Consider the following 16620-nt stretch of genomic DNA (forward strand, 5'->3'; position numbering starts at 1 on the left):
CTCACCCACGGGTCAAATCGTTTTTTCAGAAAGGTTTGTCATGTTTAAATGATTATTTTACACAAATAATAATGATCATAATATACAGAAACATGTATCCCAGTGTTACTATGATGAGCAAAAGTTGGTATTTACTAAGTACAGAAATTTCAAATTCCAGTAAAGCTTAAACATTTTCTAGAAAATAAATGATGTAGCCTGTTGACTTGTGGTATTAAATTAGAGAAATGTACCACAATATTAATTTAATCATTGCTTGAGGTTAATATTGACAAATTCAACATGGATATGAACTGTATCGCTACTGACTCTCCAGCATCCTCAACATGAAACGTTCACGGCTCTGAGAGGAAGTCTGGCTCAACTTCATCAGGAGCCTCGGCCATCAGCGGTGTGTTTCCTGCCTACACAATTACTTGATTTTATTAAAAACAGATCCTCAGCAGGTGCTTGTTTTCACTCGGTGTCTCTGAACAAACATGTGGAGCAGCTAGGAAACGGGTTTTGGTGGAGCTGTGGTGCTTTTGAACTTATTTTAGGAGAGAAACTAGTGGGAAAAGCCGCTGAGCAGCGCTGCTCACCGCGGTGAACGGGGCGTGTTCGGAGGCTCCACCGACCAAATGCAGAGAGCATCAGAGCTCTTCATGACTTCAACATGAAGACAAATAAGTCCGCTACCTGCTTCCTCACTGTCAGCCTCCAGCACCGCTCACCCACTGAGTTTTTACTCGTTTATCAGTAAAGAGAAAACACAAGTGTCTGTGCGTTCACACTGTACACGGGAGCCACGGCTCGATTGAGTCTCCACGGTTCTCATGGTGTGTTCAAGTACCGCCTCCCGATCAGGACTCTTCATCAGTCCTGTAACTCACTCCGTTAGTTCGTTGTTGATCTAAACGCAAAGAGAAAGATGGCAGAAGTCGCTCCATTCCAGCACCAGCCGCCGCCAAGGTTAAAGCGGCCAAGAAGAAGGTCGTGAAACCGAAGACCGCCGGCCCCTGCGTCAGTGAGCTCATCGTGAAGGCCGTGTCCGCGTCCGCGTCCAAGGAGCGCAGTGGCGCGTCCGTGTCCGCCCTCAAGAAGGCTCTGGCTGCCGGAGGCTACGATGTGGAGAAGAACAATTCCCGCGTCAACACCACCATCAAGAAGCTGGTGGTCAGCGGGACCCTGGTCCAGACCAAGGGAACCGGGGCCACCGGCTCGGGCAAGAAAGAGGCAGTGAAGAAGGCCGCTCCCAAAGCCAAGAAGCCCGCCGCCAAAAAACCCGCAGTGGCTAAAAAGCCCAAGTCGGCGGGAGCCAAGAAGCCAGCAGCCGCTAAAAAGTCCCCGAAGAAGGTGGCTAAACCAGCAGCGGCCAAGAAGCCCACCAAGAGCCCCAAGAAGGTGGTGAAAAAGTCGCCTGCTGCCAAGAAGTCCCCCGCGAAGAAGGTCACCAAACCAAAAGCGAAGAAGACAGCAGCCAAGAAGAAGTGATCTGTCCTCACTGTGAAACATGTCCATCCTGGTAAAAGGCTCTTTTAAGAGGCACACACGTCTTTCCACAAAGAGCTGTTTCCTCATCATTCATCACCACTGTCCATAAATATGTAGAGACAGAGTTCTTTACTACAGGGAGTCTAGATAGATTGAGCAATATTAGATGTCATCTTACAATGTTCAGATTAAGAAGTTAGTAAATATCAAAACATCAAATATTATAAAACATAGCTTTAAACTCTGAAGGAGTAGCCTACTCCAACTTCACACATGCATCATGTAACATGATGTTCAGCAATATCGTCATTACTTCATATACCATACTTTTTAAACATTAGAAATATAATTAGAAAACAGACACTGATTATTCTGCACTTTGTGTAGATTGTTTTTTTATGAACATCAGAAGAATCTCAATCCTGTAATTCTGAATGCTGAGATGGCGAGCAGAACCCAGACCGTGGATGCAGTGTGGCCAACTGTTTGATCCAGATTGAACCTGATGGTTTATCCAGAAGACATCAGACCCCAGTACTGCCCGTCAGGTAGACAGGTAGTACTGAGGTTAGAGACATAAAGACCCGGACCAGAACGGAACCAGTGAATCTTCAAGCACACACTATACTGGGAACTGAATATATACACACACACTGAAAGGACAGTTATTTTATGAGAATTAAATAATTTATTGTGTTTTTATTATGTTATACTGTTTTATATTGTGATTGTTTGGTTGATTGTTCAATAAATTGGTAATTTGTTCAACTTGTTCTTTGACATAAACGAGTACTCAACAAATTATATATATATAACACTTGTCTGGGTCTAGTATTAGAAAAAAGCACAAAATATCGACCTAAATTCCTATATATACATATATATATAATATAAATAATAACATTAACAATAATAAACCAATATTTCTTATAATTACCCTGATGGTAATAAGTTATATCATCTCTTTTATATGTAAGTCAATCTTACGTGCTGTTCTTTCATATTAGTCAATTTTACCTGTTGCTCCTTTATAAGTAAGTCAAATAATCAAATAACCTATGGTATCAAAGGACCCAATTATCTATGTGACATGACAGCATCCTAGGATCAAATAATCTAAGGATATGATCTTTGAATTTGAACAGTGTTATTTAATACATATATTATATATAATATAAATAATAACAATAATAAAACACATATTTCACAATCACTCTCACTCCTCCTTTTCTTAATATAGCAGCTCCCCTCATGTTCCCATCGCCATTGTTTGTATACACATCTCCCATCTATTCGTTCTGCACTTCTCTCATTTGGATTTCAAATCACTGTGTTCCTTGTAAACATATGTCATAATTACTCATCCCATATATCTGATGTATTTTGTTTTTCAGCCCACTGGTATTTAATGAAATTAGTGTTAGCATTATTAGTATTCTTGTTTTCAATCTTTATTCTTACTCTTACTTTTCTTATTTATCCTCCTTTGCCTCTCTGTGTCCTGTCTTTTCCTTATTGGTGATACTTTTCCCATTAATTCCATGTCTGTTTCAGATCCTGGCGACATAGACGTTGCCTAGGGATGTTCAGCGATATCGTCATTACTTTATATACCATACTTTTTAAAGAGTCTGACTTAGCTGTTATATTTATCATAGCTACCTCGTGTCTTTCCTTGCTAAATATAAAAGTGACAGCTGCTTAGAAAAATGACAATTCCGGCCTCACATCATGTAACCATACTGTGCTGTAGTAACCTCAGGCAGCCAACAGATGGAGCTGCTCTCCGAATGATGTGAACCTGAGTAAAGTCCACTACCAGAAGAACTCTCCTCCATGTTCTGTCAGAAGCTTTGTTTTCCAGTAGCTCAGCTTCTCCTGCTTTATTGCAGCTACTTGTTTGAGTCACAGAAATGAGCTCTGTAGCTGCATCAACTTGATCAGTGGCTGTCATCAGACACTGCAATACCAACAGAGGGAAAGTTACGAGGTTAAATTTATTAACAGGGAGTAGAGGGTTTTTCCAGGTGAGGTTTTTCTCAGCTTTATGATTTAAACACCAAGTAAATGTTTCAGCTTATAATTAAAATAAACTATCTCAAGACCAACATTACAACCTTAGCTCACCTGATGAGGCCAAAGCTATTTGAGTTCACTGAAGAAGACTCTGAGAAGTCGTCGAAAGCTCAGCAAACAAGTGGAGGTCTTGGTTGAACTGATCCAGAGTCCTGCTCCTCTGGGGATAAAGAGTAAACTTCAGTGCTCAACACATTTATTGAGGAATCCAAAGCATTCAGATGGTGACAGAGCTCCATGCACTGTTGTTCAGGACAGCCTCTTCACTGTCACACCAGAAGAATCACAGGAGAAAATGTATACAATAATAATTATGATGGCTGAGCTCCATTTAGCTGCTCCACTTCAATGGTCCTGGTGTTGTGAATGCTGGATCACTGTCACGTTTACTGGGGCACTTCAATACAACAGAGGACCTGGTCAATGTTTTGAATGAAAACTTGTCTCATGTGAAACACGTCTATAATCACACATGTGACCGGACACACAGCACCTAACTTTTAAAAGCTGATTTTACAGATTAAGCAAAGGTACCAGAGTTATTGTTTATGACTACATTACTATCATATGATAGTTTGTAAGATGTTTAACCAATAGCTATCTTTACTTCTCACCCTAGATTTGCATAATGACAATGTAAAGAGGGTGTAAATTGCATTAAATCTGATCTACCCACACTAGTTTCTATTTCATTAGGAAGATAGTATGTGTTGTTTTTGCATTCATACCGTCCATCATGAGAGATGTATGCCATGGATCCATGAACCTTAGACGTACTGAAATTTGAAGTGTGTATCTTTTATATTTAAACTTCCAGATGAGTGATGGTTTCCTCACCAGATGACACAAACATCTGACACAGAATGAACCATACCAATGAATACATATTGAATGCTAGTGGACTGCAGAGGGTGGTGAAAACTGCCCAGCGCATCACTGGTTCCTCACTCCCCACCATTGAGTCGGTCCAGAGCAAGAGATGTCTGCGGGGGCTCGCAGCATCGTCAAGGGCAGCTCACACCCCAGCCACAGACTGTTTGCCCTCCTCCCTTCTGGGAGACGCTACAGGGTCCTCCGTTCCCGGACCAGCAGGTCCAGGAACAGCTTCATCCCTGTGGCTGTCACCCTGCTAAACTCTGCACCACAGTAAAAGCAGCTGCCCCGCACCACACACACCTCCTCCAGTGACTATACTTCCCTCCTCCACCCTGGCTTGGACTGCCACCCACCGTCCTCCAACCATTACACATTTGCACTAGACTGCTACTTTTTTTACTACTGTATAATCCCACCAATAGTGTATTCATATTCATATATATTGATCTTGCTCATAGTATATTCATCGTTCTTATATAATAAAATACCTCTTAATACTGCACTATTCCCTATATATTTCTTACTGTACATATCTTAAGTATTTACAAATTTTACTTCACATTTTCAGTTTTTTAAATTTGCACATTACTCTACACTTTTACTGCCTTTATTGCACTTCTGGTTATATTTAAAAAGCCCTTCTACTGTGCAAAGACAATAAAGTTGAATCTAATATAATCTAAAAATGACTTGTGCGTGTGCTTTAAATTGATGGGTGATATGAGGGGTTTTGTTCTTTAGAGTTGAGTGTGTGGCTCTTAAAAGAGCCTTTGTGTCGTTGGTTTCCAGCAACTTTGCTTTACTTGGACTTGGGGGCCTTCTCGGTCTTCTTGGGCAGAAGAACAGCCTGGATGTTGGGCAGCACGCCGCCCTGAGCGATGGTCACTCCGCCCAGGAGTTTGTTGAGCTCCTCGTCGTTGCAGACGGCCAGCTGCAGGTGGCGGGGGATGATACGGCTCTTCTTGTTGTCGCGGGCGGCGTTTCCAGCCAGCTCCAGGATCTCAGCGGTGAGGTACTCCAGCACAGCCGCCAGGTAGACGGGGGCGCCGGCACCAACGCGATGTGCGTAGTTGCCTTTACGCAGCAGTCTGTGAACACGACCGACGGGGAACTGGAGCCCAGCGCGGGAAGAGCGAGTCTTTGCCTTCGCTCTGGCCTTTCCGCCGGTTTTGCCTCTGCCTGACATTATGGATGTAGATTGTTTCCTAACACACGTCAAAAGAAACTGCGGTGAAAGGCATGATCACTCCCCTATATATACGCGGATTGAGCGGGACGGTTCATGCCTGACCAACCAGAATAGAAGCCTCCAGCTGAGCAGCGGGGGACGGCCGACCCTTTTGTCGAACGTTAGTTACGTATTGTAACTCTAGATTCTATGAGTATAGGCGCAGCCCTTTAAGGCTATCGCTAGTGGGTTTATCACTTGCGCGCATGCGCAGCACTGAAAACTTTAGTCCACGCCCACCAACGGTGGGCCCCGCCCCGGTCTCACCTGCATAAATTGGGGTGAGACCGGCCGCTCGCTTCCCTACTAATAGCTTTTTCTTCAGCCATAGAGGAAAACCAGTGAGGCCCAAGACTTAAGGGCTGCGCCTATACTCATAGAATCTAGAGTTACAATACGTAACTAACGTTCTATATCGTATAGGCTTCGCCCTTTAAGGCTATCGCTAGTGGGTTAAAGGCGAAGCTCGATGTTGTCCATGCCTCACTGGGTCTGTACAGTACCACAAGCATAAACACATCTGCCTATGTAGCAAAGCGGTAAATGAAAGGTTGCCCACAACGCCACCTGAGGAGTTTCACCTCAGGAATAAACTATTGATAATATGTGCAACAGCACAGGTTCGTTGGAATCACTTGGGGCATGAGACGTGTTTAAATCAATAATAAATCAACTTTAATAAACACAAATTCACATCGTCGAAACACAAAACAAACCTAACACTTGAGTTAAAAATAAGTAACTAACTGGACAGGGCTGTGACTTACCACGGCGACGAGAACCAAACAAAAAGGGGAAGGGACTAATAAAACAAACCACCCGTGACACAGCACACCAAACAAAAAGGGTTGTGAAGAAAACTCCCTCCACCAGGAATTGGGTCGCCGCCTCCGGGCCACAGCACCTGACCACAACAAAAATATTATTAAAACAAGTCAAGGGTTAAAACACTTTTGAACAAACAAACAAAATAACACATACAAATACAATAAAACTAAGTTAAATGTAACTATAAAATATGGAAGTCCCCCTGCACGTGTCCCCTCCACGTGCCGTGAAGGCGTAGCGTGGAGTATAGATCAAGGGTGTTGGTTCACATGGACACGGAGCTGGTCAATTCATGTAATAGTTTCTGTGATATTAAAATCAACAATAATAAACCAGAGTTTCAGTAGATGAATGAATTCCAGGGGTGCCAGAACAGCAGGTTCCAGTTCTGTGTACACGGGGCTGCAGGGCGCCGATGAGGGGGCAGGACCTCAACAACCGTGTCAGGCCAAGGCAGTGTCTCCGTAACCCGGAGGGAGGGGGATTTGTTAGCCGCCGCTTAGTCCTGTAGCATTAGCTGTAAGGTGGAATCAGTGTCAGCTATGGCATGATAGAAGCAAGGGTGGCAGACAACGTAACTCACCCCGCTGGCGCGCGCCATCGCACTCGTCTTCCCTGGTGGAGCGACTCCACGCTGAGTGCCAGTCCGGCAATGTGACAAGTCAAGTGTGCCGACCAAGGTCCCGGACCGAAACAACACGCCAGGGAGACGCGAGTACGAGTGGGCTGCTGCCTTAAATAGAGGCCGACAGCGCCACCCTTGACGGGGAGGGCGCATGCAGGCACAGCGCCCCCAGTGGCAGGGAGGGCACCCGCATCTGGCCACATTTATCCCCTCCTTTTTGCGTCGTCGGCCCGACGATGGCCAGAAAAATCTAATTAACACCAAGGCCTAAAAATGGCCAACTGGGCATTGGACATCGGGCCTAGGGGTATATTGTTTTCCTGGGGTTGTAGGTCAACAGGGTAAGGAAGATGGTGGACATTTGAGTGGTGCCCGGCCGAGTAACCGACCTCCCGTCGAAAGAATGCACACTTTTCGAGTTTCGCTTTAAGACCTTCTTTTTGAAGCCGATCAAGCACTATTTCCAGCCTCTGCAAATGTTGTTCCACAGAGGATGAGAAGACAATAATGTCATCCAGATACAGTAACAAGGACTGACCTTGCTCTTTACCAAACATTCTCTGCATCAGACGCTGGAAAGTGCTTGGGGCGTTACACAAACCAAAAGGCATGCGATTAAACTCGAAAAGGCCAAATGGTGTACAAAATGCAGTTTTGGGCCGGTCTTGTTCCGTCATAGGGACCTGATTATAACCGCTGGCCAGATCGATGGTGGAAAACCAGCCAGCCCCAGATAGTGCATCCAAGCTCTCCTCGATAGGAGGCAGAGGGAATGCATCCTTTCTGGTCTTACTGTTAAGGAGGCGATAGTCCACGCATAAGCGCAGGTTCCCATCCTTTTTCCGGGCTAATACTATGGGTGATGCATATGGACTACAGCTCTCCCTAATGACCCGGGACTCCAACAGTTGGTTAACGGGAGCCTTCACTTCTTCGTATTCTGAGGGAGGGATACGCCGATACCTCTGACGAACAGGAACCTCATCGAGCAGAGGTATGTCATGGGAGAGAAGGTTGGTGCAGCCCAAATCACCTTCATGGGTTGAAAAGACAGATTGATATTTTCCTATTAGGGAGTTTACATTGGCTTGCTCATGCTCAGACAATTCAGACAGATCTATTGAGGCTAACCTATCTGACACTGCGTGGGCAACTGTATGGGAAGAGACAGTTACTAACGTTGACCTCTCCTCAGTTACTCCTAGAGGCAGGCTGACAACCTGGGCAGCGTTTAAAACGCCCAAACTAGTCCGTGGGTAAAGGAGAATTTCAGTTCAATCAGGAGAGACTTGATTTCCAATTAACAGATTTTATTCATTCTCTTTTTACACGCACAGAAATGAGAATGTTAAACAGTCTTTGGCATTTTAGACCCCTGTGAGATGTCATCAGGATTTAGAAGGGGGTGTAGCAGAGCATCGAACAGGAATACCCCCCGGGGTCTAGACACTGGTGGTGGTTTATCGTCTAATGTAAGTTTGGAAGGCAAATCTAATGCTCGTAGTCCTATTGAACTCGCTAGTGTGGCATCCTCTGCCCTAAACCCTCACAAGGGTAAGGAAAAACTACAAAAACCTTGACAGGAAAAAAGTAGAAACCTCAGGAAGAGACGCATGCAAGGGATCCCTCTTCCAGGATGGACAGAAGTGCAATGAATGCCACTAGTAATCGTATCTTGATAGGCAGTTTTGAAAATTCTTTGTCCGCGATCAGCTGCCACCATGATTGGGCGCTGCTATGATCCTTGATTCATTGGCGTAATCCGCGATCCGTTGAGGTCGGGGTCCGGATGAGGTGAATGTCCTCGAGCCGGGAGGAGAATGGGGTGGAGGAGGGGTTTCGTGAGACGCTGAGATGGCAGGCTGAGAGAGAGAGGAAAGGGACTTTTAAAGTTTGACAGCTGCTAAATGACTGGCTGACAGAGCCCGCGTCCGACCTGATTGGATGATAATGCACGCCCCCCAATCAGCTGATCACTAGGCAGGTTAAGACCTCCATTGGGCGTTCCTATGTATAGGAACGCCCCTGATCAGCTGATCGTCTGCAGGTTAAGTCTACCTGACTGAACTTACGCTAGCTTCATTTGTCCCAACGTTGACAACTGGGACATACACTGTACCCCGGACAACCTGAATAAGGCAGGGTGACACTAGCAACCCGGCTGGTAAACCTGACTCAGGTTGCTCAAACAGAGCGCTTTGTCTAGTGAACTGTTCTGGACAGGTACCAGCAACTAGTTTCATCACTCCTCCAGGTATACGCACCGCTTGTTTGCCTCGGACTCTCACAATGCCAGTGTGGCCCCCTGGGGTCTGGGCGGCAGACTGATGACACTGCTGCAAGGCCGCAATAACGGGACCAGGTGCCTGTGACACTGAAAGTGAATCAAAAAGAGAAGGCCCAAATGCACCCAAATGCCCAAATGCACCGAAAAGCTCTCGATAGCATTTGCGTATCACGTTCATTCCCAAAATACCAGGGACAGAAGACGCAAAACCAGAGGGGTTTTTGACAACAAGAATCCCACAACGGGGCATCACCTTGCCACATAGTTCCACATCAAGCTCCAGATAGCCTATATATGGAATTGCTAAACCGTTCGCTGCTCGGAGCTGTAGCCAGTGACTGAAGACTGAAGGCGCTCGTGGCCCCAAGGTGCAAACTGCTCCAGAAAGAAGCTTTCAGTAACGGTGGACACCATGGAACCAGTGTCCACCAGGCATAAAGCAGTGACTCCTCCAATCAATACATTAATGTTTGGACATGCAGAAATTAATTCAGCACCTACACTTTCCTGTGAGTCTGTGGGCTCCCCAACTGTGCTGTGACTCCGCAGCTCAGTGGGTTTCAGTTTTCCGATCGCCTAGTGAAATGGGACGGTGCGGTGGGGCGTGGGTTCGACCCAGCTGCTGAATTAGCAAGGCGTCGAAATGGAGCCCGCTCACCCTCACAATCCCGAGCAAAATGTCCAGGCTGCTGGACATTTTCTGTACCTTCTACAGATTAAAGGACCACTATTAAAAGTCTGACCTTGGGAGCGGGGGGCCTGTAGAGAGGCTACGGTCTGGGTGAGCTGGTTACGCTGCTCCTGTTGATGCTTCATAAGGTCCATCAACTCACTCAACGATGGCCCCGGTGAAGTAACAGGAGGGGCGGTTTGAAAGCGACCCTGCACTCCATATTGAAGACCATAAGCTGATGGAAAGGAGGAGCTACGACCCCTATCCCCCCCTGGAAGACCTTCCCTCTCCCACCTAATTGCCTCACCACGAAGCTCCAACAAGGTGCCAGTAGGCTGGCGTCTAACTAGTTGCTTGAGTTCCCGGCGAAGGGAGCTATCGAGAACATGCTCCACAAACTGATCCCTGAGGAGGACATCAGAATTAGGCATCCCATCAGGTACACACTGCTTAACCCGTGCCATTAAGGCCATGAGAGCTAAGGAAAACTCCTGCAACGTCTCTCCTTCGAGTTGGCGTCGAGAAAAGAAAGCCTGTTGTAATGTGACGTACGACTGAGCACAGCCATATAGCTCCTTTAATATAGCAAGAACCTGTACTGGGTCTCGCCGCTCTGCACTAGGGCGAAACTTAATTTCCTCCTTTGCCTCTCCCTCTAAATGATCAACCATAAAAAGGGCCTGGTCAGCAGCAAGAAGATGGCGAGCACGCACACATGCCTGTATCTCCTCTATCCACTCAGTTATTCCTAGGCCTGCCCTGCCATTGAACATGGGACACTTACGGTCTCTAGGAACCACAACCAGTCGCTCTGTGACAGCGGCGGCTATGTTTGGAGTCGGTGCCTGACTTGCTGCAGCAGAGGGAAAGAAAACAGCCTCACCGGGGTCCAACGGAGATGCAGCACGCGCCTGGCGAAGTAGTTCGTTGTCTGCCTTAAGCTGTGACACGGTCTCCCTAAGTTGTTGCATCTCCTCCTCCATGATGAAGTAAAGCTGCACCGAGGCCTGACAAAATGGCTTGTGGAATGAACTCAGACTAAAACACTGCTGTTCTGGCTTTAACACTGAATACACAACACTCAAACTATGAGAGGACGCCTCTCATAGTTTGAACACATTTACAGACCTTAACATTTACAGACCTTAAAGTAAAACACGTCTCTGCCCCTTTAGATGTGAGATCCTGCCAGCAACGCCAGAATGTAGCAAAGCGGTAAATGAAAGGTTGCCCACAACGCCACCTGAGGAGTTTCACCTCAGGAATAAACTATTGATAATATGTGCAACAGCACAGGTTCGTTGGAATCACTTGGGGCATGAGACGTGTTTAAATCAATAATAAATCAACTTTAATAAACACAAATTCACATCGTCGAAACACAAAACAAACCCAACACTTGAGTTAAAAATAAGTAACTAACTGGACAGGGCTGTGACTTACCACGGCGACGAGAACCAAACAAAAAGGGGAAGGGACTAATAAAACAAACCACCCGTGACACAGCACACCAAACAAAAAGGGTTGTGAAGAAAACTCCCTCCACCAGGAATTGGGTCGCCGCCTCCGGGCCACAGCACCTGACCACAACAAAAATATTATTAAAACAAGTCAAGGGTTAAAACACTTTTGAACAAACAAACAAAATAACACATACAAATACAATAAAACTAAGTTAAATGTAACTATAAAATATGGAAGTCCCCCTGCACGTGTCCCCTCCACGTGCCGTGAAGGCGTAGCGTGGAGTATAGATCAAGGGTGTTGGTTCACATGGACACGGAGCTGGTCAATTCATGTAATAGTTTCTGTGATATTAAAATCAACAATAATAAACCAGAGTTTCAGTAGATGAATGAATTCCAGGGGTGCCAGAACAGCAGGTTCCAGTTCTGTGTACACGGGGCTGCAAGGCGCCGATGAGGGGGCAGGACCTCAACAACCGTGTCAGGCCAAGGCAGTGTCTCCGTAACCCGGAGGGAGGGGGATTTGTTAGCCGCCGCTTAGTCCTGTAGCATTAGCTGTAAGGTGGAATCAGTGTCAGCTATGGCATGATAGAAGCAAGGGTGGCAGACAACGTAACTCACCCCGCTGGCGCGCGCCATCGCACTCGTCTTCCTTGGTGGAGCGACTCCACGCTGAATGCCAGTCCGGCAATGTGACAAGTCAAGTGTGCCGACCAAGGTCCCGGAACGAAACAACACGCCAGGGAGACGCGAGTACGAGTGGGCTGCTGCCTTAAATAGAGGCCGACAGCGCCACCCTTGACGGGGAGGGCGCATGCAGGCACAGCGCCCCCAGTGGCAGGGAGGGCACCCGCATCTGGCCACACCTAATAACCATCAACCATTCCAGACGTCGTGATGGAATAATGTAAAATATTCCAATATGGAATGGTCAGGAAAAGACTACTGCTGTAAGACGTGGCAGACGAAAGTTACGCACTGTAAACAGTCCAACAAATACAGAGTAGAAACCAAACGTCTCTCCCCATCTCCAAAGATGGAAGGGAGAACGTCATACAGAGGCATCCAATAACCATCACTCTGACAAAACACTTAGTACAGAGTGAGTCATGGAGAAACGGGAAACATCCCGCAGATAAAAGCGGATGAAGGAACAGGCAGAAGACCAGGAAGCTGCAGTGCAGATATCCTCTACCGTCATTCCTCCATGCAAAGCCGCCGAGGAAGAAATTCCTCTGGTGGAATCAGCTCTGATGCTCTGTGGTGGTCCATGCCTGATGAGAGCTAAGCCTGTGAAACGGCCTCACAAAGCCAATGAGACAGGCGCTGTGCCGACAGAGGGAGCCCTTGAGAATGCTCCCTGTAATGCACAAACAGACGCTAAGAACGTCTCACCGGGGCCGTGCGCGCTACATAACAGGCCAGCGCGCGCACAGGACAGAGAAGATGGGAAGTTACCTCTTCCTCTGAATTGTGAGGGGGTGGGAAAAAACCCTCCAAAGTGATCACCCTGGATCGGAAAGAGCTTGTGATGCTTTTAGGAGTAAGAGCAGGATTAGGGGGTAAAATAGCCGAGCTGCCATCTCCTTGGATCCGAAGACATGAAGGAGCCACAGAGAGAGCAGACAAATCACTAACCCTCTTTGCAGATGTCAAAGCCAACAACAAAGCTGTTTTGACTGACAACAATTTAAATGAAATTTGCTCTAATGGTTCAAAAGGAGCTTTCACCAAAGCACGTAAAACCAATGCTAAATCCCACTGAGGGGCCAAAGAACGTGGCACTGGCCTGTTTCTTCTTACACCCCTCAGGAAACGCTTTGTCAGAGGATGACTGAACACTGTTCTGCCACCGAACCCCTCATGACAGGAAGAAATAGCAGCAGCGTATGTCTTCACCGTGCTGAAAGCCAAATTCCTATCCATCAAAAGCTGGAGGAATGACAATACCTGAGGCAGGGGACACACCGTGGGATCCAGACTCCTGTCTACACACCAACGCTGAAAAGCGCTCCATTTGGATGTGTATGAAGCTCTGGTAGAGACGGCCCTGGCGCCCTGGATAGTGCGCACAACATCTTGAGAGAGACCCTGCCTCTCTAAATGTTCCCGTTCAGCGGCCAGGCCCACAGACGCTGACCTATCTACGGGTAATTCCTGATCGCTCCTCCTGCTTGAGAGAGAGCGTCTCCGCGCCACGGAAGTTCCCATGGCAACCCTGAGATCAGCCGTTGCAGAAATGGAAACCATGACGCGCCCGTGCGCTCCGGAGCTACGAGGATGGCTGACAGCCGTTCCTCCAGTACTCGATCCAAGAACCGTGGAATCAATGGACCCGGTGGAAAAGCGTAAAGAAGCGTCCACTCCCAGCGGAGGATTGTCCCGCACGCTCAGAGAAAACCACAGAGCGCACTGTGCGTTTCCGCGAGAGGCGAACAGATCCACCTCTGCTTTGCCGAACCTGTTCCAAATCTGAATCACCAGTTCGGGATGAAGGCTCCAATCCCCGTGTCGAGGACCTCCCCTCATCATGATGTCCGCTCCCGTGTTCAAAACACCGGGAATATACACTGCTCTGACTGAGAGAAAGTGTGTGTGTGTCCACAGCAGCAGCCGCCTCGCTATGTTCAGCAGCTGCGCGGAGCGCACTCCTCCTTGGCGATTTATGTAGGCTGATGTCGCCTTGTTGTCTGTGCGGATCATGATTGTGTTGATCCCGCAGCAGTGACGCAAAATGCTGGAGTACTTCCCACACCGTGAGGAGCTCCAGCGCGTTTATGTGGAGAGACATGTGAGCTGGCCAATGTCCTCCCACCACTTGTGACAGACACGTTCCCCCCCATCCCGAGAGAGATGCGTCTGTGAACACTGAAATGTGTGATGCAGCTCTGCCCAGCGGCACTCCCGCTGACAGTGTGCGGGAATTCTTCCAGTGAAGAAGATCTGCGTTCACTGAGGGAGGAACGGCAACCATGCGTTTTCGCTGACGCACAGGATCGACGTGCAGACGAATGAACCATTTCTGCAGACGTCTCATGTGTAACAGACCCAGGGGCACTACCACGTGACCTGCTGACATCATGCCCAGCAGGCGCATGACAGAGAGAGCTGTCACAACATTGGGGGGCGTGACGCGACGGAGAAGAGCTGTCAAAGCCTCTGTTCTCTGCTGTGAGAGCCGCGCTCTAATGCTGACGGAGTCTAACTCCACCCTCAGATACGTCATGAACTGGGCGGGGAGAGCGGAGCTTTTCTTCCAGTTGATTGTGAAGCCCAGACTCGACAGATGACACACCAGTGTTTTTGTCTTTAAAACAGCTTCTTCCCTGGAGCGAGCTAATAATAGCAGGTCGTCCAGGTAGAATAGCACTCTCATCCCTGTACTGCGCAACGGCTCCAGCGCCGTTTCCACACACTTGGAGAAAGTGCGTGGAGCCAGAGAGTAACCGAATGGCAGGCGGTTGTACTGATACTGTATCCCCTGGAATGAGAAGCGCAGATATCTCCTGTGCTTCGACACGATCGACACATGGAAATATGCGTCCTTCAGATCTATGGAGGTGAACCAGTCTCCCTGGTGAACACACTCCAACACCTGTCTGATCGTGAGCATGTGAAACCGCCTCTCCGACTTGTTGAACAGAGACAGGTCGAGGATCGGTCTCACTCCTCCCGTCTTCTTTGGAACCAGGAAATAACGGGAGTAAAAACCCTGTGTCTCCTCTCCCTCGGGAACTTTGGAAATTGCATTTTTCCCCAAAAGTTCCTGTAGCTCTGACTGAAGAGCGAGACAATGTTCCTGAGATGACAGGATTGTTCTCTTTCTTAGCATTCGTTTCGATGTCTCACTATGGGATACGCCCCTCGCGCGTATTCACAGAAGCACTTATTCCAATTCGCCAGCCCTGATAGGCTGGCAGTCGTGACGTCTGCGTCAAGGTGCCGCACCTTAAATAAGGTGGACGCGGCGTCACACGTCATTCAAACACCTCTTCTCGCTTCACGAACAAGCAATTTTCTAATCGGCGTTGATGCTAACTAGCTGCTGTCCACAGACCGGAGCTAACACCTCCATCGCCGGACGCTAGTGGAATTAACGTCGATGCGACTGCCTTCACCATAGGTAGTTGCTTCTATTTGATTAGCTAAACGGCACCGGGAGCCTGCGGTCACCACACTGCCTGCCACCGGAGCTAGCTAAAAGCGACTATCACTCCAGATAATTCGCTCCCCTTTAGCACACCAAGCTAAATGGATCAAGCTGCAAAGCTTCCTTCCACCTCGCAACCAGGCGATGCCCATCCCCTGGGGTCTGGGCGGCAGACTGATGACACTGCTGCAAGGCCGCAATAACGGGACCAGGTGCCTGTGACACTGAAAGTGAATCAAAAAGAGAAGGCCCAAATGCACCCAAATGCCCAAATGCACCGAAAAGCTCTCGATAGCATTTGCGTATCACGTTCATTCCCAAAATACCAGGGACAGAAGACGCAAAACCAGAGGGGTTTTTGACAACAAGAATCCCACAACGGGGCATCACCTTGCCACATAGTTCCACATCAAGCTCCAGATAGCCTATATATGGAATTGCTAAACCGTTCGCTGCTCGGAGCTGTAGCCAGTGACTGAAGACTGAAGGCGCTCGTGGCCCCAAGGTGCAAACTGCTCCAGAAAGAAGCTTTCAGTAACGGTGGACACCATGGAACCAGTGTCCACCAGGCATAAAGCAGTGACTCCTCCAATCAATACATTAATGTTTGGACATGCAGAAATTAATTCAGCACCTACACTTTCCTGTGAGTCTGTGGGCTCCCCAACTGTGCTGTGACTCCGCAGCTCAGTGGGTTTCAGTTTTCCGATCGCCTAGTGAAATGGGACGGTGCGGTGGGGCGTGGGTTCGACCCAGCTGCTGAATTAGCAAGGCGTCGAAATGGAGCCCGCTCACCCTCACAATCCCGAGCAAAATGTCCAGGCTGCTGGACATTTTCTGTACCTTCTACAGATTAAAGGACCACTATTAAAAGTCTGACCTTGGGAGCGGGGGGCCTGTAGAGAGGCTACGGTCTGGGTGAGCTGGTTACGCTGCTC

At 47.9% G+C, this 16620-nt stretch overlaps 1 protein-coding gene across 1 annotated transcript; it reads right to left on the reverse strand.

The window, feature by feature from the left end:
• Positions 1 to 6556: 6556 nt before the first annotated feature.
• On the reverse strand, positions 6557 to 11510 carry LOC133933369 (uncharacterized). The gene is made up of 2 exons (XM_062380425.1): positions 9371 to 11510; positions 6557 to 8968 (listed from the first exon to the last, which is right to left on the reverse strand). The coding sequence occupies exon 1, from the start codon at positions 11047 to 11049 to the stop codon at positions 10054 to 10056; it is 996 nt and encodes a 331-aa protein (XP_062236409.1). The 5' UTR covers positions 11050 to 11510; the 3' UTR covers positions 6557 to 8968; positions 9371 to 10053.
• Positions 11511 to 16620: the final 5110 nt, after the last annotated feature.

The sequence above is a fragment of the Platichthys flesus genome, chromosome 22, assembly GCF_949316205.1.
Source record: "Platichthys flesus chromosome 22, fPlaFle2.1, whole genome shotgun sequence".
Taxonomy (NCBI): domain Eukaryota; kingdom Metazoa; phylum Chordata; class Actinopteri; order Pleuronectiformes; family Pleuronectidae; genus Platichthys; species Platichthys flesus.